General features: G+C 45.7%; 1 protein-coding gene across 1 annotated transcript in view; it reads left to right on the top strand.

The window, feature by feature from the left end:
• The window catches only part of LOC138248863 (zinc finger protein interacting with ribonucleoprotein K-like), a 35,278-nt gene extending 15,031 nt beyond the window's left edge, over window positions 1–20,247 (top strand). The window contains exon 6 of the mRNA XM_069202819.1: window positions 15,350–20,247. Coding sequence (XP_069058920.1) covers window positions 15,350–16,080 — 731 coding nt within the window. The 3' untranslated portion in view covers window positions 16,081–20,247. The remainder of the gene's footprint in view (window positions 1–15,349) is intronic.
• The last annotated feature ends 4,462 nt before the right edge of the window (window positions 20,248–24,709 follow it).

Below are 24,709 nucleotides of genomic sequence, written 5' to 3'. Positions count from 1 at the left end.
AGAGTGGGCAGAAGCCCAGGAAATGCCAGCTGAGGGTGCAAGGAAGCTGCCACAGGATGGAAGAAGCTTGGAGTTCTGCAAGAAAGAAGAGAGCTAGGGACTTCTCCTTTGGAAGACAGATGTCCCACGTCGCGATGAAGCTTGCAGAGGTGTTCCCACGCAGAAAGACCGCAAACAAGCCTTGCTAGCTGCAAGGGTTGCGGTAGAGGTTTTTGGGTGCTGCTGTGGCCCAAAAGGGACCAGGATGTCGCCACTTGGAGGAGGAGACAGAGGGGGTGCCCAGCAACCCAGGGAGCCCTCACAGAAGCAGGCAGCACCCGCAAAAGTACCTGAACAGGCACTTGGAAGAGGAGTGAACCAGAGTTCATGCGAAGTCACAAAAGGGAGTCCCACGATGCCGGAGGACAACTCAGAAGTTTTTGCACTGCAGGAAGGAGTGCCGGGGACCCATGCTTGGCTGTGCACGAAGGAAATCCTGAAAGAGTGCACAGGAGCCGGAGCAGCTGCAAATCACGCGGTACCCAGCAATGCAGTCTAGCGTGGGGAGGCAAGGACTTACCTCCACCAAACTTGGACTGAAGAGTCACTGGACTGTGGGAGTCACTTGGACGGAGTTGCTGAGTTCCAGGGACCTCGCTCGTCCGGATGAGAGGGGACCCAGAGGACCAGAGATGAAGTCTTTTGGTGCCTGCATTAGCAGGGGGAAGATTCTGTCGACCCACAGGAGATTTCTTCAGAGCTCCTGGTGCAGGGAGGAGGCAGGCTACCCCCAGAGCATGCACCACCTGGAAACAGTCGAGAAAGCCGGCAGGATGAGGCGATACAAGGTTGCTAGTAGTCGTCTTGCTACTTTGTTGCGGTTTTGCAGGCGTCCTGAGCAGTCAGCCGTCGATCCTTTGGCAGAAGGTGAAGAGGGAGATGCAGAGGAACTCTGGTGAGCTCTTGCATTCGTTATCTAAAGAATTCCCCAAAGCAGAGACCCTAAATAGCCAGAAAAGGAGGTTTGGCTACCAACAAAGGTGGATTGGCTACCAAGACAGAAGGAGTCTCTGATGTCACCTACTGGCACTGGCCACTCAGAGCAGTCCAGTGTGCCCCCAGCACCTCTAAATTCAAGATGGCAGAGGTTTGGGACACACAGGAGGAGCTCTGGGCACCTCCCCTGGGAGGTGCAGGTCAGGTGGGTGGTCATTCCCCTTTCCTTTGTCCAGTTTCGCGCCGGAGCAGGGCTGGGGGATCCCTGAACCGGTGTAGACTGGCTTATGCCGAGATGGGCACCATCTGTGCCCATCAAAGCATTTCCAGAGGCTGGGGGAGGCTACTCCTCCCCAGCCCTGACACCTATTTCCAAACGGAGAGGGTGTTACACCCTCCCTCAGAGGAAATCCTTTGTTCTGCCTTCCTGGGCCAGGGCTGCCTGGACCCCAGGAGGGCAGAAACCTGTCTGAGGGGTTGGCAGCAGCTGCAGTGGAGACCCCGGAAAGGCAGTTTGGCAGTACCCGGGTACCATGCTAGAGACCCGGGGGATCATGGAACTGTCACCCCAATGCCAGAATGGCATTGGGGTGACAATTCCATGATCTTAGACATGTTACATGGCCATGTTCGGAGTTACCATTGTGACGCTGTACATAGGTAGTGACCTATGTATAGTGTACACGTGTAATGGTGTCCCTGCACTCACAAAGTCCGGGGAATTTGCCCTGAACGATGTGGGGGCACCTTGGCTAGTGCCAGGGTGCCCACACACTAAGTAACTTTGCACCCAACCATCACCAGGTGAAGGTTAGACATATAGGTGACTTACAAGTTACTTAAGTGCAGTGTAAAATGGCTGTGAAATAACGTGGACGTTATTTCACTCAGGCTGCACTGACAGGCCTGTGTAAGAATTGTCAGAGCTCCCTATGGGTGGCAAAAGAAATGCTGCAGCCCATAGGGATCTCCTGGAACCCCAATACCCTGGGTACCTCAGTACCATATACTAGGGAATTATATGGGTGTACCAGTATGCCAATGTGAATTGGTAAATTTAGTCACTAGCCTGTTAATGACAGATTTGGAAAGCAGAGAGAGCATAACCACTGAGGTTCTGGTTAGCAGAGCCTCAGTGAGACAGTTAGGCATCACACAGGGAACACACACAGGGCACACACGTATGAGAACTGGGGCCCTGCCTGGCAGGGTCCCAGTGACACATAGACTAAAACAACATATATACAGTGAAAAATGGGGGTATCATGCCAGGCAAGATGGTACCTTCCTACATACTGTGCATATTCTTTAGTGGCTTTTAACAGTCTTATTAGTTGTTGTCTGTTCATTTACCTAGATCTGAGATTACTCATTTAGGCTTAAAAGTCCCTGATGCCCTGTTCTTACAATATCCTGCTCCTCATTTAATCTTTTTGAAAGACCTGACCGGTTTTCTTGTGCTGGAGAGAAAAGGGCTGTGCAAGTGCACTCTCTGTGGATTGATTGGAGTCCACCCAGAATTGCACTCCTTTTGAACTGCATGGCTACCGCCCCATGACCTGGCCATGGCACTAATAACGGTTGGTGATACATGATTCAACTTTTCATGTATTCCTTGTATAGCTGTTATCATGCTGGGCAGCAACTGTAAAAGCAAGTGGACTATCAAGTAATGGATACCTAATGCACACAAGAACATTTATATGGTGAACTGAAGTGCCTGTGACGCTATTGCAGCTATATGGAAATTAAGCGCTCCAGTTCAGGAAGTTATTTATATGGAACTGTGCATTATGGGAGTTGGAGTTTGGTTATTGAAGTCACATGACTGTATTTAAAAAGCACTGGCTCACTCACACCTGCTCTTACTTACCTGTGAACAAGGCATGCTGTTGCCGAAACGCGTCAGGATTTTTTGTCTTGCTGCTCAGAAATGCTATTAAATGCTTGGATTTTAACATGGACTGGTGCCTGGGCTTTTCGTTTTTTGGAGATATTTTCTGTGTGAAGCTTCGCCCCAGTAACCCAGGCCGCCCTGCAGGGTCTGTGGCCCCTTATGGAGCAGGAGTTGACAATGATAGTTTTATGGAAGGGGTCCGACCCGCTCTCCTTCATGCAACCAAGGCATTTATCCGAGAAATATATTGTGATGGAGGTGAGCAAGGGATAGGAGGGAGACAGTGTGCCTCTCCTCTTACTTTTCATGTATTCCTTGTATAGCTGTTATCATGCTGGGCAGCAACTGTAAAAGCAAGTGGACTATCAAGTAATGGATACCTAATGCACACAAGAACATTTATATGGTGAACTGAAGTGCCTGTGACGCTATTGCAGCTATATGGAAATTAAGCGCTCCAGTTCAGGAAGTTATTTATATGGAACTGTGCATTATGGGAGTTGGAGTTTGGTTATTGAAGTCACATGACTGTGTATTTAAAAAGCACTGGCTCACTCACACCTGCTCTTACTTCCCTGTGAACAAGGCATGCTGTTGCCGAAATGCGTCAGGATTTTTTGTCTTGCTGCTCAGAAATGCTATTAAATGCTTGGATTTTAACATGGACTGGTGCCTGGGCTTTTCGTTGTTTGGAGATATTTTCCGTGGGATGCCTCGCCCCAGTAACACAGGCCGCCCTGCAGGGTCTGTGGCCCCTTACGGAGCAGGAGTTGACAATGATATATATATATATATATATATATATATATATATATATATACACATATACACACAAAATAGTATGCATGCTATGTATTGGTACAAACCCCACATCCTCTTGTCACTGTAGCCTGGAAATAGAATGAAAAGCATGGAGATATTTGGATTTTGTTTTCAGCAATTTACTCAAATGGACAAACCTAAATGCCAGACGCTAAGCAGTGAAATGTTATACTGAATGTCTAGCGTCTGGCACTAACAAATGTGTGATTTCCTGGGAAATATTGTCAGCACAATAAGCAAGGTAGTATTTAGCACAGATCGCAAAATTGTAGCAGAATCACTGTTTATAGTGCAGTGTTCGTTTGACCGCTATCAATCTTTCTCTATATATACATTGAAAGTGTAAAACCTGCACATTTTGTAATTCTCTTCTCCCTGAGCAGTTGTTTGGTGCACGTTGACCTCCCATGCCCATACAGGCTGAATGGTGCAACATGCTTAGTCAGATCTTTAGCAATTAATTCCCACCAGTCTCCATCAAGCAGGAAACTATCCCTGCCCTGGCTTTGTTCCTTTGGGCTCTTGGGAGTGGGACTACCAGACACATATGGAGTTTCGAATTTCAGGGTGCCCACATTAGATAAACTGGGTGCAGTGTAATCTAATGCCTATCTACAACAGAGGAGCATTGGAAGACAATAGAGCTGTATAAAATCGAAAATGAATGCGATTAGAAGGGGATGAACTTCCATGGCTTGTTTCCCATGATGGTGGGGAGGGAGGGAGGGTGGGAGAAGCAGTGCTCCTCCTCCTGCCCTGTCTCCCTCCTCCTTTTTTCTCACCAATAGGAAAGTGTCTTGAGGTGGTGTGCATGGTTAGGGAGAAGCTGGAAGCAGTAATAAATGCCTCTGTTCCCTCCCAGAGTCTCGCTCACGACCTTAATACCTGAAGGGACCTTAGAGGGACTAAAGAATTTCTCCCAGGTACATCCATAGATGTGTGACCTCATAGTCACATTAATGAGGCCCCCTGAAAATGAGCACTGGAATCTGCAAATTCCATCCCTGGACCACCAGGGCAAGAAAAGAGACCTTACCTGATCAGAGGTGGGCACTGGTCTTGCTGACATTTGGGTGGGAAAAACACACACACACACACAGGTCCACAAGGTTAAAATGGAGAAAACTGACCAGCATGTAGCCAACCATTTTAACCTTGTGGACCATTTACTATCAGATTTGAAGATTTTCCCCTCAGAAACATGTTTTAAAGAAAGGACTACTGGACATCAGAGTTCTCAGGACTGCATTGATTCCACATTCCAGTTTGAATCTTCACTCATGATGCTTTTTGAAAATCCACCAGTGTCAGCTGTGCAGCCACTGAGCAAACCATCTTGTACTACCTGAGGAAGGTGGAAGCTGAAACGTTGTCGTAGAAATATATTTTTGTTCTTTAGTGAGATCATCTGTTTGAGTCACTTCTTTCTTGGATATTACATTTTCTTGTGACTCATTGTATCTTTTGGGATCCAGATTTTTGCCCTGGCTGGCTGTTGTTTTCTTGTGATCCTGCATCTAAAATATATATATATATATATATATATATATATATATATATATATATATCTATCTTTAAAGTTAATTTGCAGTCCGGACCTAGGGATGCCTGAAGATCATTAAGGATTCGTACGTCACACAGCAGACTTAAAAATGTCTCTTCACTCCCTTTCACTCATCCCTGGTATCAGATCACGACAGTCAGAGCAGTTTTACCTGGCCCGTGGAGACGGGTGCCGAGTGGTTGTTGCTGATGCTGAACGGTACTCACATTGATGTCAATGCTGACAAATAACCACTTGAAGGCTGAGCTGCAGGGAACACTTGCAGGGTTAAGGTAAAGCGGGCCCTTGGACCAGGCCACCACAGTCTGTTCACTCCTAGCAGGTCCATGGGGTCTTGGTATAGAGTTGGCCTGCCTGTCCTGTGATGCTGAACAAGGCTCGTACTGGTGCTGATTTTTTTTTCTTTTTTTTTTTCTTCTTTTTTTATATTTTTTTTTTTTACCGCACACGTGATGTTGCAACAAAGGGGATGCAAAAACTCAGCTGTGGGGTTGTTGCTGGTGTCGGTAACAGGTGCTGGGCAGTGCTCTCTCCTTGCAGCGTTGAGTTAAGGGGTCAGAAGTCTGGCTGGTGACCAACAAGCTTTGGTAGCGGTAAGTACAGCAAGATGCTTTGGAGAAGTCTGGGAGTGTGTGGTAGTGTCCTGTAAATTTGTGGAAGGCCAGACTATGAATCTCACAATGCACATCGCAAACTGGATCTGATCAATCCCTCGATGGGCCCGATGACTGGCGATTCTTTGGTTCCAGAGCATCTTTTTACCTGCAGTTTGTAGGGGACTGGTTCCACCAATCTAAGGGAGATGGGGGTATTTCTGGCTTCCACTGGTGACGAGTTTTAGCCAGGGACAAAGTTTGATCACGCCGTCTCCAGTCTGTTGCCTCAGGGACAGAGCTTCCCTCTTTTGCTTTGGAGCAGTGAACAGTGTCCTGTTGTTGGTAACGCAGAGCTTCTTCAGGTCCTTCTTTGAAGTTTGTCCTTCACATCTGATGTTCTGGTGTCAGGGGTGTCCCTTAAATCCTCGATTTAAGGGAGTTAGAGATGTGGAAACTAGTGGCCAATGGGAAGCTAGCTCCTACAGCTAATCTGTTCCTGAGGTGTTCACATCCTGTGAGAAAGGTCACCTTTAGCTTCCCAGAACCCTCTGTTCTGCCACTCCTAAGATGGCTGAAACTAAAATTTTGTGCACAGACCGGGCTGCTCACCCTAGAGATCGTAGTCAGCCTGCTGAGGGTGGGCACAGCCCTGCATACCTAATTTTCCTCCTGTCCACAAGCAGATGTGCCTGGGGGCAAGTGGAGGTCTGTTTCCTCACTGGAGGACCGCACTGATGGCTATCAGTGGCAGTGAAGCCTTTGAAGCTCACTGCCCTGATGATCCTATTCACTAGCCCGACTGAGGGGCGGGAGGTGAGACCTCCTGCTCGCCTCAGCCCTTTGTTCTGACATCTGGGAGCACCCAGGCTGCCTGACCGTGTCAGAACTCTGTCTTAGCGGCAGTAGTTGTGGGAAACAGTGCAGGCTGCTCGGCCAGAGCACAAAGGAAGGTGGCAAACAGATGGACAACCTCTAGTGTGCCATCTGGATGCATGCCAGTTGTCTCTCGCCAAAAGATTTTTTTTGGGGGGTGGGGTTGAATTGTTTGACACCAAATTTGACCTATCAAGGCAGTACCATAATAGAGCTAGCAGCCCTGGTCATCCGGGGCTTAAGTTCCATGTTATCCTATAGACTGGCCTGCACGTACAGTGTACCGTAATGGAAAGGATGCTGTAGAGGCATGTAAGCTCATGCTTATATGTCTGCACTTCAAATATAATGCACCCTACCTCCGGGGCTACAGAGGCCTTCCTTAGGGGTGTGTGACGTATATGTAAGGAAGTGCACAGGACTGCACCACTCATGGTGAGGGCACAGTCTAATTCAAACCGTTTGCACCACTCTGGCAGTCTGCAATGGCAGGCCTGCCATCAGTAGTTTTCCTCCAGGGTGGCACAACCTTGTGCTGCAGCCCAGAGGACCTCTTTATCACGTATGAATTGGGTACCGTTTACTAGGAGCTTACAAAAGGGTTACGTTTTCCCAACCTGGAATTCACTATGTTGACATGACAGTTTAGAGGGAGAACACATCCACTGGGGCCTGGTTAGCTAGTTCCAGTGCACTGTCAGACGAAGAAACTGCATCTTGGGGTTCAAATGGGGGCAAAACATGGGGGACACCTGAAAACGGGTGTTTAGACCAAACTGATTCTCTTGATGTATAAGTCATTTCACATCACACTGAAACCATTGAGGCACACTGCATGGAACCGACTTTCCAACGTAGGAGGCTTGTTTCAGTGGTATTTAGATATGGCACCACATTTTAAAAAATAACCACAAACACTGCAACCCCTCGTCTCCCGTCCCCCGCTACCCCCACTTTGTGTTCAACATCTGTGTGCAATACCTAGTGTGAGCAAGGGTCTCTTTAACTGCTGGTTCCAGAACACAAACATGTGTTCCTTCATTACTACCATCACCTGCATCAGCAGGTGTTGAAGGTGCAACATTTCTGTATGCTGCCACAGGAACATTGGATCCACCTTTCTGCCCACGGACGTTTCCAGTATCCATCCGTGCAGGAAGCTCGGACATTGTGTAAGCTACCGCAGAGGAAACAATACTGCCTTTGTAATTCCCGTGATTGCTTTTAGTGCAGTGCCGACTATCAGTTACTTGGGAAGGAAATGTATTTTATTTTTTATTATATTTCAGGTGAATATTAACTTGCATTAGGTGAATTTTTACGTGGCAAGAGTGTGAAAAAAGTTAGGATGTTAAATAGGAGTAACCATGTAGGAAAAGGAGATTCTACTAACACTTTTACAAAATGGGTTAAAAAGGGTTAAAGAAAGTTACCCCCATACATGGCTCACAATGTAACTATCTGGAAGCATCAAAACAGCCTTTGTACTTGAGAGGCAAAATAACATGAAGAAAGCGTTCTGTAACACATTTGTACAGTTTTTTCATTTAGTATTTGAAAAGTATGTTTAAACGGCTGTATAAGCCCCAAACCCACGGTTAACACTTTGGGCCAGATCTGGAGTTTGGCGATGGGGTTACTCCGTCACAAACGTGACCGATATTCCATCCGCCGTATTAACGATTCACTTATATACTATGGGAATCGTAACGAGGTGGACTGTATAACAGTTAAATTTGTGACGGAGTAACCTGTCCGCCAAACTCTAAATCAAACTGGAAAAGGCTGTTCTGAGACCTTGACCTTTTCTTGCTGAATACTATACTAGGCATTTTCCTCTTGGAAACCATGTTTGTATTTGAGTCAAGCTGGAAAGCAGAAACAAAACATTATGGAGAAAATAACCACCTTAAAAATGTTATATGTAGTTCAAAACTTAAGATGGTTATTTTATCATCTTATTGTGGGCTGCCTTTTCCCGCTTCATTGCCATAGTAACGAAGCATGTAAAGTTCCAAGTGCTTTTAGTCAAATTTTTAGTAGCAGGAAAGCATTTAAAAGCTACTACAATTTACACTTTGGTATCATTGTTGGACAGATTAACCGACAGTCACAACTCCTTGCAAGATTTAGAAAACTGACGCTCTCAAGTTTTGATTTTGACATTACATTAGGACTGTATCTGGTGAAGGTATGTAAGAAAGAGCCGCAGAATTGGGAAGCACTGAAGAAATACAAAAGGTGCAGCCTCGCTCAGGATCACCTGCAGGCTGGGTCTGGGATTGTTTTTTCAACAGTGTTGGAATGGAGGACTTCATCTTTTGTGAGCTTGGTCACCAGACCTGAATGTCAAGCTGCATGCATATTTACTATCCTGACTTTTATTTTGGCCCTGATGTCCTGCTTATCTGAGCATGTGTGCAGAGGCCTAGGCCTGTCCCTGACTAAAAGTCCTGGACCTGGAGGGGCTCATCAAGTGCGGCCACATATTTGGTACAGGACTACCGTCCCTGTCCAGGTGTGCTGCTTAGTGTTGATGGTTGTAGCGTACTGTGTTTGGAAGGATCAATAGCGTGACCAGGCCTTTTTATCTGTCAATGTGAATGGGGCCAACTGGCACCGCATGTGCAGAGTTCCACTGCTGTGTGCATGCCCAGAACCTTCCTCTGGCATCCTATACGTATATAGAGCGTGGGTGAATGTGTCACACGTGCAGCACTTATTTAGTAGTAGGCTGTGTATGTGAGTCAGACAGAGCACTAAAGCCAGTGGGATCCCTTTTTGGATGCTCCCGGTCCGCATTGCACAAGAAGTAGATGAGGGCTGTTCCTCCAGATGGAAAAACTTTATTGCCAACATTTTTTGTGGCTATAACGAGGAAAAACAGACACTGAAATGAGGAGGAGGGAGACAGAGCTATCTTAGAAATTCCATGAGGTCTTTTGTTAATAATTGCCTGCTGTTGTGTCTTCCTAAGTGGTACTATTTGGGCAATGGTAGGGCTAAGGGGTAGGGTTTCTAGGTCAGGCCTTCCCATTGATTCTCCCAGATTACGTAATTTGGGCTGATGACAACAAGGTGCAGAATCCTCCCACCCACTTATGCTTGTGTTGTTGGTGCATCTGTTTTGAAATAGCCCTAGTGCTACCTGCTGTGAGAAGCCTCACTCTACCTAAAGGCTGTGTCTGGAGAACATACTGAGGAGGACACTTCTAAAAAGAACTACCCAAACTGTTCTTTTTTTTCAGTAGGTTGACCGAGCTTTTCCACATACCTGTCTAAAAAGCTACAGAACTGGGAGACAAACCACCCCACTGTGGTCCAGTTCCTAGCCCTTCGTGGCCATGGGAGTGCTCCACACAGTACTTGAAGGACTGCTGTGCCTGCCTGCGGAGAGGAGTCTGCCATGCCCTCTATGAGGAAAGACCCTCTAGGAGGAGGGAGGCCCAGTGTGTGCATGGGCCTGTGCTGCAGAGGGTCTCCCTGGTATCTCTCTACTGGTTCTTGACGGGAACTACTTCAAAAAACATTGGCCTGATCAGAGCTGTGTTATGTCATGTTGTTATTATTTGTAGAACTTGCACATCACCCAAGAGGGTATCTTTGCGCCAGTAAAGGGTGTTGGGGAGGAGGCCTGGGAGATACGTGGATGAGGAGGAGCTTGGCCCTGTGGAGGAATCCAGCCAGAGTGTTGAAGAAGATGTAGTTGTTGAGCTATGCTATGCTATGCCTCGGTTGTATAGTGCTTTTTTAGATGTGTGAGGACTTTCAAAAGGGCATGCTTATGGATTGGGAGCCAGTGGAGTTTTTTTTAGGTGTTTGGATATGTGTGCCATGTTCTTGCACTCTGTGTTACATTGACCCTTTTGGTGAGTTGGTCAGTGATGCCAACATAGAAGGCATTGCCTTAGTTGGCCTGCTGGTGACGAGGGCTTGAATGACAGATCTGTGGATGTGCAAAGGAAGCCATTTGAAGATTTTTCTGAGTAGTTTTAGGATGTGGAAGCAGGTGGAGGCAACCTTGTTGACTTGATTCGTCATGGAGATTCTGGTGTCAGTTTAAATAGCCAGGGTCCTGGTTGCATTGGATGGGTGAATAGTCAGCCTAGCTCGGTGGGCTACCACCTCGGAGACCAAAGTGAGGTGTCTTTGCCAGAGAGTACTGCTTCTGTTTTGTTGCTGTTCAGCATGAGGCAATTACTTTTCATCTAAGTCTGCAACTAAGGGTATCCATCTGACGAACCTGGCTTGGGTGGTGGAGGAGTCTTGTGATAGGGAGAGGGTGAACTGAGTGCTGTCAGCGTAGGAGATGATGCTGAATCCGTGGGAGTGAATGATGCTGGTGACGGGTGGCACTTAGGTTTTGAAGAATGTAGGGCTCAAGGAGGAAGCATAGGGTTCACCGCAGATCAGGTTGAAAACATTGGCAGATATGGAGTTAATGGTTGACCTTTTCGGTCTGTCCTGAGAGGAAGAAACTGATCATCATAGTGCTGGGCCCCGAATTCTGGCCTCTGGAGGGTTGGATGAGGATGGTATAGAAGACGTACTTGAATGCTGTCAAGAGGTCTAGTAGAATGAGTGCTGCTGTTTTCTCTTTGTGCATGATGAGGTGGATGTCATTGGTTGCAGTGAGGAGGGCTGCCTGTGTGTGGTTGGGCCTTAATTATGACTGGAAAGGATCTGAGAGGTGGTTTGAATTGAGGTCCTTAGCCACCTTGCCATTTATGAGTTACTCCAGGACCTTGGCTGTGAAGGGGAGGAGGGAGATGGACCTATAGCTAGCAGGGTCTGCTGAAGGTCTCTTAAAGAGCGGTAGGATGGTGACGTGTTTCTAGGAGTCAGGATGAATTGCGGTGGGGAGGATAGAGTTGAGAAGTGGTGAAAGGGCTTTGCAGATGAGATTGAGTACCTTGGTGAAGAGGTAGTACGGGCACTTATCCAATGTGGCTCCTGAATGGATGATGGATATGGTGTTGGCGGTTTCCAACATCTGATAGCTGGCCTGCAGGTCAATCCTGTTTCTGGTTTTTTTTGTCAGAGTGGAGGATTTCGAAGGTGGAAAGGTCTGGCTGGGGGGGCGAATTTGTTGGATATGGTGTTGATTTTGTTCGTGAAATAGTGGGAAAGTTTTATGCTGGAGTTCCTGGGATGAGGTGATGGTCGTTGGGCTGGCAGGTTGGTTTGTGATTTCCTAATGATGTTGAAGATTTCTTTGTAGGGGTTTGGATCCTTTTGGTGACGACTAGACGCTTGGTAGTTTTGAGTCACTGGTGGTAGTTACCGTGGGGTGATTTGTAGGAGTCTGTTAGTATTGTTGTGGGAGTGGTGCCGCTTTCATCGCAGCACACTTTGTAAACTGGAGGTTGTTGGTGTACCAGCTTGCTTGCGGCTTGTACTGAGATGTGGGGGTGGTTTCCAGAGGTGTGTGGGAATTGTGCTGGAGGCGGGAGTGTGGGGATGGGACATGCGTAGGAGGTGAGTCACTTGTTAAAGTTTGTAATGGAGCATGTTAGTTTGTTGTCTTAGGAGAGGGCAAGGAGACCGGAGGATCCCTCGGGATTTTGTTCCATTGGCGTTGGTCAGTCTAGGCACGGGCAATTCTGGGCTGGTTGGGCATGTGGAGGCAGAAACAAACGAGGAAGTGGTCCGTATAGGTGAGTGGTATGAGTTTGCTTTTCGGTGGTGTCTGGAAAGCTGGGGAGGAATGGGTCCAGGGGGTGTTCGGCCAAAGGGTGGGGTTGTTCACTTGTATGCTGAGGTCTTCTCGGAGACTGTGGAGTTGGGATCGATGTGGTAGTTGGTGTCTGAGTAGAATGAAGGAGTCGGATGCAAGGGCCAGAAGGGCAATAAGGTCAGCAACAGTGTGCTAAAAATTGGATCTGGGTTAGTAGGGAGAGGGCATTAGTGTATTGCTCCTTCCACTGCTGTGATGCCTGAGGTGCTGATTTTGAAGGCCACGTGTTCTAGATGATCGCTGGTGTGGTCCTAGGTGGTGGAGCACTTGAGGTCCTCTCAGTAAATGTTTGTGAGTCCTCCCCTCAGGATTGTTGGATCTGTCTTATACCAGGGAAGGGGATAGGAGGGAGGGGGGCATATCTACTGCTATGTCTGGAGCAGATGTTGAGTTTCGGTGAGAAATAGTAGGTCCAGGGAGATATCATACAGGAAGCCCTTGACTTCCATGGCATGTTTGTTGAGGAGTAGGAGGGTGATGGGGGATGTGTTGTGATGTGGTGGAGGGCTTGGTGCGGTTGTGTGTACAGTGTATTGAGGTGAGGGTTGGTGGTGGGTGGGGCTCGGGGTAGGGCAGGAGAACTCTCATTCAGCCAATTTGTGGGAGGCCTGGGTGCAGTGTGGAGACAGTCATCTTGGGTTGGGGTGTTGAGGGTTTCTGCTGAGTAACATTTCAGGCTGCAGTGGATGGTTGGTGGACCAGGGGTCCTGGTCCTGGCATGGATGGACACAGATGAGACTGCTTTTGGCACACTAGTGGCACATCTGCTGCTGGTGCCATTAAGAAGGCTTCTGGCTGGGGGGAGGATAAGGCAGTGGGTAACACTATCGGCCCTGGAGCAGAGAAGGTGGGATGGAGGACAAGAAGGGGGAAATGGATATACACAGGGAGAAGGGACTGAAAAACAAATAGGATGATAAAAAAGTGAGGAAAAACGTGCAAGAGATAGAATGGCACTAAAGGATGGAAACTAGGCAAAACGAACAAGAGAAAAATGGGAGAAAGACGAGAAAAAGAAGCACAAAGTGATGGACAGTAAATGAGAGTCACAACCCAAGTGTCAGCAGGTGTCAAAGTGAGAGACAGAAGGGAGGCAGCAAAGGGTGAGGCAGAAACATGGCTGGTCCTAAAGGGTCCAGAGTCTTGGTTGGAGGACCAAGACAGGGGTGTGGGTGGGGGGGTGATCCAGAGTACAACTAAAGAAGAAAGTTCAGCTGCCAGGCAGCCTCCTTCCTCAATCTGTTGTGATAGTAGCTTTGGCCCTATCGGAGCTGCAGCTGCCTTTTAGCCAGCCAGGGCTGCAACTGCTGTGATCATCACACCGGCCCCAACTGGGCAGCAGTTGCTTTTGGCCCGGTTGGGGCTGCACCTGCTAACATTACCGTTTCCTAACAGAGCCTCCTTGGAAAGTGGCCAAGATAAATCACAATAAGGACAAAAAAAGTCACAACACAACTAACAGTTAAAAAGACAAAGTAAATGACTTTGACCATAAATGTGCAGTCCGCATTTCTGCTTTACTTAGTTGTGAACCACCACCATTGACGTTGTGATGTGCATGAAACAGTAAAGTGGATTTTGAGGTACATGGTATGCAAGGAGACAAGATCATCCTTCATCATACCACGGTGTGAATCGGGGATATGTCCAGGATCATTTCCACCTATAATAAAAAAAATTGCAGTAGGATGGCGATAGACATATCCTTTAGTACACCCCACTGATCTCAATTTCATACAACACACTTACACCCCGTTTACCTTCATACTGGGACCGTTTTCTGCTGAGTTTCACAATCTTAATTCTCTGCCTGGTACACCCAGCTGTCTACCACAATACAGACTTCGGGAGCACTGTGTGAGCCCATCCTCAATCTCAAACAGTAATGATTTGTTCTAAAAAGATGGGATTCATTTACACACTTCCAAATGCAGCTACATTAATTTCTTTGGAGCAGCACATTCGAGATCGCATTACAAGCCCGTCCACAGGTTCGTTAAGGGTAGTGTTATTGATTAGTGTAATTTATATACGTGACCTGTTGCATCACTTTTGACCATTGGAAATAGGTGCCAAGTTTAGAAATCCTGAAGTTTGTGATCATAGTTTAAAAAAAATATTGATTTCTACAAACTAGTTTTTTAGGGTGGTCTGATTTTCAGATGTAAATTCCAGTTTTGTAGTATGTTTATCAACTGGTTTAAGTTACATCTTAAGCTAAAATAGGGTTAAAATATGTAAATCTAAAGAAAACCTTGTTCATACGAGCATTAGACCATTAAAGATTCATGTTTCTTTATAACGAGCCCAAAAAAATATTTTCCTTTTATATTGAAACCAGGGAATGGAAGGAAAATAAAGCAGCATTTACTGTTTTAGCCAGTTGATACTGGAGACAGTGCACTGCTCCATTAAATGTTAGCATCACTAACTTTTGAACCACTACAGTCTTTTAGAAAATGTGCATTTACATAAAATAAAATAAAAATTCAAACGTGAATATCAGTTACCTTGCAGATTTACATAATCTTTTTCTATAGTCTGGCTGTGTCTAGATTCTGGGAGAGTCTATTTCTGTCTCTGTGACATACCATTTGGTGCTTAGATTCTGATGGCTATGCAGCTCCATACAAGTGCAATTATAACAGGACACACGAAATCCTTTTGTCGCATCCTGCGTAGTTACAAGACTGCCATCTGTCAATTATCCAGTTTATTAGCCTCCCATCTGTCTTTTAACTTTCTATTGCATGCATTTTGCATGTCTTATTGTCATCTCTCTGTTTATAGATTACCCAGCACTTCGGTAGTAGGACTTTGTCCACCTCATGCTGTGTTTATTATTTTGAAATAAACATTATAATGTGTTTTCTTTTTGTTTTCAGTTGAGCAGTCAAAAGAAAGCAGTACAAGTAATAACGGGCCACACTCATCTGCTGAATATAAGGAAGTCTCACCTCTGAAGTCCACAACTGAGCTGCATCCAACAGTGCAAACAGACAAAACGCTTTTTAACTGTGCAGAGTGTGAACTGAGCTTTCCTGAAAAGGAGTCTTTTCAAGTTCATATGGGTATTCACAGAGGGGTAAAGCTCTTTCCCTGCATCAAGTGTGAAAAAAGCTTTACTCTGAAGTCAAATCTTCACCGTCACATGAGGATCCACAGAGATGTGAAGCCCTTTGCATGCACTACATGTGACAAGAGGTTTACTCAACATAATGATCTTCGTCGTCACCTGAGAATCCACACAGGATTAAAGCCTTTCCCCTGCACAGAGTGTGAGAAAAGCTTTAGTCAGCATTGTGATCTGCAACGTCACATGAGAATCCACACAGGAGTGAAGCCTTTTCGTTGCTCTGAGTGTGGTAAAAGCTTTACTCAGAAGGCACATCTTCAAGGTCACCTGCGAATTCACACAGGGGTAAAGCCATTTCCTTGCTCTGAGTGTGAGAAGAGTTTTACTCAGCATTGTGACCTTCAACGTCACAGACGAATTCACACAGGAGAGAAGCCTTTTCACTGCACAGTGTGTGCGAGGAGCTTTACTCTAAAGACAACTCTCCAATGCCACATGAAAACCCACAAGAGCAAAGCCATTTTCCTGAAGTCAGTCTAAGAAGTGATTTAACCATAATAATAAGCTTCAACAGCACTTGAGATCAAACCTTTTTGCTGCAGTAAGTGTGCAAAGAGATTTACTCAAAAGTCACAACTCCTGCTGGACTTTAAATTCGCACATGGACAACTGAATCAAGAGGTGGTGCAATTGTTGCGTTAAGTCTGTGCTGAGACCATCTATGATGTGAGTCTATTTGCATAATGTGAGAAAGCTGAAATCCAATATTGTAATAGAAATGAGTTACAGTAATGAATATCCACTGGCCACATGACTTAAAATCAACGGTTGGCCATTCAAATTTAAAACAGAATATATAAATGCTGCTTATGTGTGTCAAAATAACAGTAACCCTTTCAAGTACTAGACTGTTATCACCTTATTGAAGGTCTCACTACACCTGCACTGAAAAAAGATCCTAGAAAAGACCATTCAGGAAAAAGCCCAGAGTTCTGCATGCAGTGAAAAGGACCTTCAGAGTCAAGTTTGATGTTAGTTGGCCATTATCATTCCACAGCTAGTAATAATGTTGGCAATTTAAACAAATTACTTTGAACCGTCATTTCTTGATTTGCATTCATTAAACACTGACTACACCTCATCCAATTCTGACTTCCAGCAACTACCTGAATTTGAACCTCACCAAAATTAAATTGCTGCTGTTCGCCAAAAGTTACTAGCAGTAACTAGCCCAAACCTATATCCGTGGCATGAGCCTGCACTATTGAAACCCCAACTTCCCTTCTTTTTGTGTTAGAAAGAGGCAGACTAGGACAAGGTAAAGGGAGGGAAAGGGATGAGCAGAGACTGTGGTATTTGATATTGTCAACAGGAGGTCTGTGGGAAAAGACAAACCCAATGCCAGTATTACATGTATTGAACACTAATACTGAAAAGCACCCACAGAGTTCTCCAGAAATTGCGTCCATATTCAGTTTGTCAATGTATGCTCTTATGTCTTCAGAAATCTCTCTTTTGTGAGATGGTATATCTTTTGTAAGCACTGAAAGACCTAGTCACAATTTTCTGTGTTTAGACTTAAACATTATTTTGATAATAACTCCTTACAGGGATGCATGCCACAGGTCTATGTCCTCCTTCAGCATTCACTCTCCCTGTTCATACAGTACTTCTAGAAATGGTCACCCTTGAACAAATTGTTATTAGGGGCATTGACTTGTTGAACCAGAAGAGATGGTGTATTAAATATATAATCTCTAAAAATTAATGGAATTCTTTAGTATCTTAAAACAGTAATAACAATATTATCAAATGTGCTGATAAGGGAGGTGGTATTGTTGTAGAAGACCCTGCTTAAATTCTGTATCAGTTATCGGTTATAGAGTATTACACCAATCTCAGAGGTGATCCACCAGAGTGAGTTGATGAGAACTGTCACAGCTGAGGCATTATCAGTGGGGTTTCCTAGTAAAAATGAACATGAATGAATAAGCAAAAAATATCAAAGAATCTCCACCATCTATACCATACCAGACATTCGCAAACAAGTACAAAAACCCCAGAGGAGGTTTTTAGTATGTAGAAGAAGTTCTATTTTGGAGTCTTTCTGTCGTTTTTTTTTACTGATTCATACAAACGTTTGTATCATCCACAAGGGCTTATGTTATTTATAATATGGATTTGATTACCAGCTCAAAAGATTTTTGCTTTTGACTGAGCTATACAAATCTTTGTTATACTAAAAATACAATCTCTTTATAAATTACATACCAACCACTAATCTTTATATGACAACAGGACTGTTTTTTTTAACAAAAGACAAGGTTAGTAATGATCCACCCAGATTTTATTGTTTCTGCTTTGGATAACTATGGGATCTGGGTTTGCTCTGTACCTGGCAAACCTCTGCTTGGATATTTCTTAATATCCTTACCATATATCAATTGACACAAGCCCCTTTTTCACGAATATCACACATTGAAGACAACATAGTGGTGATATTTTCCTAATTTGGACTGGTGATTTGCCCACTCTTGAACTATTCTATATCTGGTTAAACTCCAGGTCAGGGGACATTCAATTAATCATTTCTCAATATTCATCTGAGATTACCTTTCTTGGTCTTATTATTAGAGTACAATATAACAAAGAGTAATCAAATAAAGAAGCTTCTGAATAAACAATGTCACCTTGCTAGCGTTGTTTTAGACACCCCAAACAAAGCTCTTTTTACTTTTAAAAGAGGACAAAACATTTGTGATCCTGTTGTTGGTTTTATGTTACCAGTTGACTGGTTCCCTACTAGTTTGTCTCTGTTGGGCTCTTCCACCTATCGCTGGTCATTTCCTGTGTCTTTTGGCTGGCAACACTTTTTTTGTGCATGATCACATAAAGCATCTACTGAAACAATTTACCAGCTGAAATGTCTTTAGTGTGCTCTGTGCACTGTGGTGCCAATGTGTTTGTATCTATATTGGACAGACTACATAAAAAGTAAATGCCCGCATCTTACAACATCGCATCCAAATCCAATCAAATTTAGCTGGATTTCCACTAGCACGACACTTCAAGGATTTTAGATATAGTCCAGATGAGGTAGTGCAAGTGTTTGAGCAGATGGTGCCCAAATCTCATAGGGGAGATATTTCTCCACTCTCAAAATTCAGTAGTGCAACATTTGTAGTCTGCTAATGAGTGCCAATGCAGCAAACGATTTATAGGGAGACTATTTTTTGTGTAGAAACAAAATAGGATACTGGATCATATGAGGGCAATATGTAATCAAGATTTCAGCCACAGTACAGATGAACATTTATTTAATTTTTTTTTTCTTGGGAAGTTCATAATTGGTGAATATAAGAATATCTGATACTTTGGTGTTGACGCTATCCACAAACATCCCAGAGAGGGTAACTGAGTGTTCATCCAAGGCACTGGGAATCAAAATATAAATTTGATCTTCAGTGTCTGCAACCCAAAGGTTTGACTTGGGATGAAGAACATTTGTAATGATGCAATTATTCAGGCTTGGTTATTAACCCCTCTGTTTTCCACTGCTACTTTGTCACTATATGTCTTGAGTTGTACTTGATTTTTCAATCATGTTTTTTTTTCTTTTGCCCATAAAGTGTGATATTATGGGTAAAGGTGGATCTCTTATCTCACTCATATCTTGAAAGATGGTTGCTACATTGATGTCCCCTATTAAGTTTGCAGTTTGATGATGACAATTTAACAATATAAATTTAAATTGCTATATCAGCAAGGAGACTGCTGATATAGCAATTCAACAGAGAGAAGAAAATTGCATACCAATTGGTGTTCCAGTTAATTTCATAATTTCAAGTATGCCACAATTTGCTATGGTCTGGCACACAATTATGTATGATTTGGTGCACAGTATCCATTCTGATCATTGTAGGCAACACTAATTTTGTTATTAACTCACTCACCCACCCACTTGGGCTTAAGCAAAGAGTTGACAACGGTTGATTATTGAGATTGGTTTGTACTACACCGTTTGATCCTGTTCAAATTATGATATTGTTAAAAATGCCACATGGTGTCGGTGAATATACTTTGTCAAAAGTGAGCAGGCCAACTTTGCAGTAAAAAGTTTCATATAAAACAACATGTCTCTATTGATATGTGTCTAGAACACATTTTATCTGAAAGAATGCTATCCACTCTATAAACGTAAGGCACTTTTTAAGACAAATATCACAATTGGCTTTAACTCAATGGCACCCAAGATTAATTCTGTTGAGTAGCCTAATCTGTGAGCCAGTAGAATTGTATAAAGTAGCAGTCTTCATAATTGTAATATACACTTTGAATTAACAAATAATATAATTGTGTACATTGAGGACTTTTTGTATTAATACAGTTGCTGTAATAGTTCCCAAGATTATTTATATTCAAATCATGTAATGTAAAATGTAACTATTCAATTTTACTACATGATCATGGTTTTGAAAGTGGATTTCATTACGAACATTGATAATTGATAATGATGATTTTAGTTACATATGGCTAATTAGCAATCAGGTGTTTTTTTTTTTGTAATTGTTTAACCCTTTGTGTTTGTCTATCAAGTTGTTGCTGTTTGATGCACAGTTGTAAACAAGAAGTCGTGATCAAGACCTGCTTGGGCTCGGCATGCGTTACCTAGGTCTTTGCCGATAACAATAAATGTACAACAGCAAACTCTGATGTGGCTTTGATGCTGTCTCAGCTGATGACATGAGGTCATTCAATACATAGTTGGATTTTGCATGTCCGGCAACGAAGCCTTGTTCCCGCAGTATACTATAACTTCAGAGTGGGACGCACTCATGAGAGGTGATGTCAGCTGCCGTACAATTATTTTATTGTTGCATGAGAAAAGAACAACACTTTTTGACTTAACACTTATAGATTCTCACAGTAGGTTCCATTGTAAACAGTGACATGTATTTACAGATAACATGAAAATTAAAAAAGGACTAATTTCATGAACAATGTAAAAAGATTACGAAACCAAGCTTTCTGAATAGAACAAAGAAAATGATTCCCTGATGCCAAAGACTAATTATCAAATACAATTCAATTCAGGGGTCAGTAACATCTTGTGTCATTCCAGCTGTTGAAAATACTCATGCTCTGTTTTCGGTTTAAAAAAGAGCACACTTTGTGCAGTTTGTACCTTATGAGTGGAATCAATTTCAATTCTACACAGAAAACTCCACATGATAAAAAGTCTAATGTCCTAGTGGCGGAGCAAAGATGAAGCCGAAGACGGATGGTTGGTGAGAGAGCTCCATCCTGGTCTCGAAGTAATCCTGTAAGGCAATCTGATTGCCTCACAGTCTGGGATGTGAGGTGAGACTGGGAGCCGCTGCTGAAGCAGCTTGAGTGGCGGCGGGCAGAGTGGTGTCCTGGTGGATGTTCTCCGAGGCCTGCCTCTGATGCTGAGCTGCTGCGGTGGGGTGCGCTGAGGCTGGAAGACTGTGAAGGATCTCCCATGCCCAGGGGGGTTCCACACCCACCCCCTGCTTCATGCTAGAGCGGACTGATGAGGCCAAAACTGGACAGGGGAGGCCTCACCCAGTGGGATCCGCAAAGGCAGCGCCACAGGAGTGTGGTAGGTGGGGCTGGAGGTGCACCAAATTCTCTGGCGGGGATCATGCTGGAGGGAGAAGGGGGACCTTTGGATGGGCAGCATTTGATGGTGGTTCCCCCCCCCCCCCCCCCAATCCCCCGGGGGCAAGAATTGAAGTGGAGTGTGCAGCAGTAGCCTTGATGGCTTACAACGCTGAAGAAGGCATCTGGGATGGAGCAACATGAAGTCCCCCTCCCTTGCCTGCTTATCTGTGAGCCCCCCCACCACCACCTCCTGGGGCCCTGACAATCCTCGACAAGGAGACGTTGAGATGGATGTGGCCCTATTTAGCTGGACCTCCTCTGGTAGGCTTTTCAGATCGCGGATGGATGGATGGATGGATGGATGGATGGATGGATGGAGGTAGGGAGGTAGGGAGGTAGGTAGGTAGAGGTGGTGGATGGTGCTTTAAGGTCGCCGGGGAGCTTCTGGACAGGCTATAGTGTGTGTTTCTCTTCCCTGGGGCAGGGGGCTTCCTGGGGAGGTGCTCAGAACAGACTGCACATCTGTGGGCTAGTTTTCTCCACTCCGGGCCCCTGACGCTTCTTCACAGGGGGCCGTCTGGGTGGACGTGGCTTGGTTTGTCTGGGCCTCCTCGGGGGAGACGTACGAGAGTGCGTATTGACCGCAGAGGCACTGGGGTGTCCTGGTGTCTTGGAGTGCAGGTCACTGCATGGGTCGGTCTCTCTCCCTCCCTCTCTCTCTCTCTCTCTCTCTCTCTCTCTCTCTCTCTCTCTCTCTCTCTCTCTCTCTCTCCCTCTCCCTCTCCCTCTCCCTCTCCCTCTCCCTCTCCCTCTCCCTCTCCCTCTCCCTCTCCCTCTCCCTCTCCCTCTCCCTCCTCTCTCTCTCTCTCTCTCTCTCTCTCTCTCTCTCTCTCTCTCTCTCTCTCCTTCCCTGCTGTGTGTGAGTCGCCTGCCACTGGAACAGATCGAGGTTACGGCTTGAGAAGGACTCGTCAAGGGACATCCCCTTGCGTCTCTGAAGGAGGTGGAGAGACATGTACGGAACAGTATGGCAATAAATGTCCCAAGCTGCCCTGGCAGGGCTGTATGGACCGGTACACGAAGGTGGTGATTTCCCCCGCCGGCAGGGTCCTTAATAAGGATATTATGTGACGGCTGAAAGATGTTAAAAACCGGGCCCGCAGAAATAATCTGAGATTTGTAGGCTTCCTGGAAGGGGCAGAAGGTTTGAATGTGGGTCAGTGTCTAGATACATGGGTGCGACGAGTTCTGCCGTCTGAAAAGTTCTCAGCCTGTTTTGTGTTTGAACCTGCCCATTGGGCTCTGGGGGAAGTCAGTCATGAAAATATTAAGATTCTCATTTTCCCCGACTACACCAGAGAAGTTCAGAGGCAGCGTTGCACCTTTGATTCTGTGCAGGCCAAACTCTGGAGCCTTCAGATGCAGTAGATGCTCCTTTTCCAAGGCAAATTGAAGGTTCTGTTCCAAGGAAAAACGTTTTTCTTCCAAACACCTGAGGAAGCATGGGAGTGGGTGGAGGAGCGTCCCCGGCTCTCTGAGAACGGGAGTCAAGGGGTAACTGTAGACCCAAGGGTAAAGAGGGAGTGGGACCAAAAGATTGGTTGCACCCCCAGGCGGAAGGTCCGGAGGAGGCAGAGAGGGGATACTGTGGCGGCAGATCCGAGCGACAATGGGTGAAGCAGATTTGTCTGATTCAGAGGGTAGCCGGCGCATGACTACCCGGAAGTGAGACAGAAGGGAGGATTCTGTTACAGGAACAAGGATGGCTGGTTAGGGTGCAGACATTGAATCGGAGTTGGGGGTCTCCTCATGCTTTGGTGGAGGCAATCATTCACTTAGAAACTGAGAAAGAGGCCACAGGGGCCAGGGGTGGTGCTAAGACTGGAGGCAGTACTTTGATACGAGGCCAAAGGAGCATGGTTTGGTTCCTTTGCGCCCCCTCCACCAGGTATGTGTACTGTAGTGTTCTCGAAACTAAAATAACGTGGCTTGTTGTGTGGGGTGACGCAGGGAGCCCTGCTGTCTTCACTGGGTAATCTTGCTCTAGTTGTGTAGTTCTGAATTCAAGGGATGGTGGGGGTGGGGCTACAGACCTCTCAACTCAAGCTGAGATGGTGTATAGGGTGTAGTATTCACAGGAGTTTGTGGAGAGGGGGTGGGACTGTTACTTGTTCTGAGGGGGTTCGTTCTTTGAGTTTTTGTTTACGGTAAGTAATCTACAGACACAGGTACATAGTAGGTCCCCTCTAATGGGATATCAGATTCTGGGCATCCTGTGGGTGTTTTCAGGGGTGACAGGTGGAGGGTGTGCTCCCGCATACATCTTTCTTCCTTTAATTAACCATGACCTCCATAGATGATCCAGGGCTTCCCAGGGTAGACCCACACACCCTCTCTGTTTTATCCTGGAATGTGAATGGATTAGGAGACGAGGTTAAGCGTAGTTTGGTGTCCCAATATATAAAGAGGCTGCAACCGGATGAAGTTATTTTGCAGGAGACGCATCTTAAAGGCATGAGGTGTAAATTCCTTGGTGTAGAGGGACCTATGTCACATTGGTGCATGCAGGCGTTACTTCTGGCTCTAGGGGGGTGGTGATCCTGAGCCGTAAGTCCCCTCCCTTCCGATCCATAAGGCAGTGGACGGATCCGGCAGGTAAATGTGTGGGGGTGCAGGTTTGGGGGGAGAGAAGAAGTTTTATTCTTGATCGCTTATGCTTCACCCAGACATCAGTCTCCCTTGCTGGAGAAACTGGTGGAGATTTTATTGTAGGCAGAGTTCCCCGCTCCATATGATGGGGGCGATTTCAGTGATGCGATTGTGACAGAAGTGGATCAATCTGAGGGGTCTGCCCCCTTACTCAGTTACATTGCTTCGTGACAGCCCTGGGATTGTCGGACCTGTGAGGCGGGCCCCGGGCCCACCCCTCTGAAAGAAAATACTCCTATTTCTCCAGAGCCCGTAAGGTCTTTCTAGACTAGATTATATCTTCATGCCGCCGGGAGAGGTTAGATCTGTCCCCAAGGCATATTACCTGGCCCGAGATATGTCTGATCATTCTCTGCTGGTGCGGTTTGGGAGACTAGGAGAAGGGACATGGAGGCTGGGGGCCTGGGACTTAACAGGACCGGTAGGTGGCATATGGGCTACGAGTGGACACTGAGTTATATTTCCAAGAAAATATGGAGTCGGTTGAGTCTCCAATAGTGCTCTGGGAAGCATATAAGACAGTGATCCGGGATAGGGCCCAGAACTTAGTGGCACAGAAGAGAAGGAAGGTGTCAGAAACCTTCAGAAAGAATGAGTGACAGCCTCTGGCTTTGGAGGAGGCTCTGGGAATGGTGCCGGCTCCTCTCGCTCTTCTTCAACTGGAGCTTGTGAGGGCTGAATACAGGGAGGTGGCGGAGGAGGTGGTTAAAACCCAGTTGCGCAATGCCCAATACTGGCTATATGACACGGGGGTAAAGCAGAGAAACTCCTGGCTTGGCTGGGAAGAAAGGAAATGGAAACCAGGTGGATAGATGAGATAGTGACTCTGGAGGGG

The sequence above is a fragment of the Pleurodeles waltl genome, chromosome 8 (genome assembly GCF_031143425.1).
Source record: "Pleurodeles waltl isolate 20211129_DDA chromosome 8, aPleWal1.hap1.20221129, whole genome shotgun sequence".
Taxonomy (NCBI): Eukaryota; Metazoa; Chordata; class Amphibia; order Caudata; family Salamandridae; genus Pleurodeles; species Pleurodeles waltl.
The sequence above is the reverse complement of the archived record's forward strand: the minus strand, read 5'-3'. Positions and strand labels throughout refer to the sequence as shown.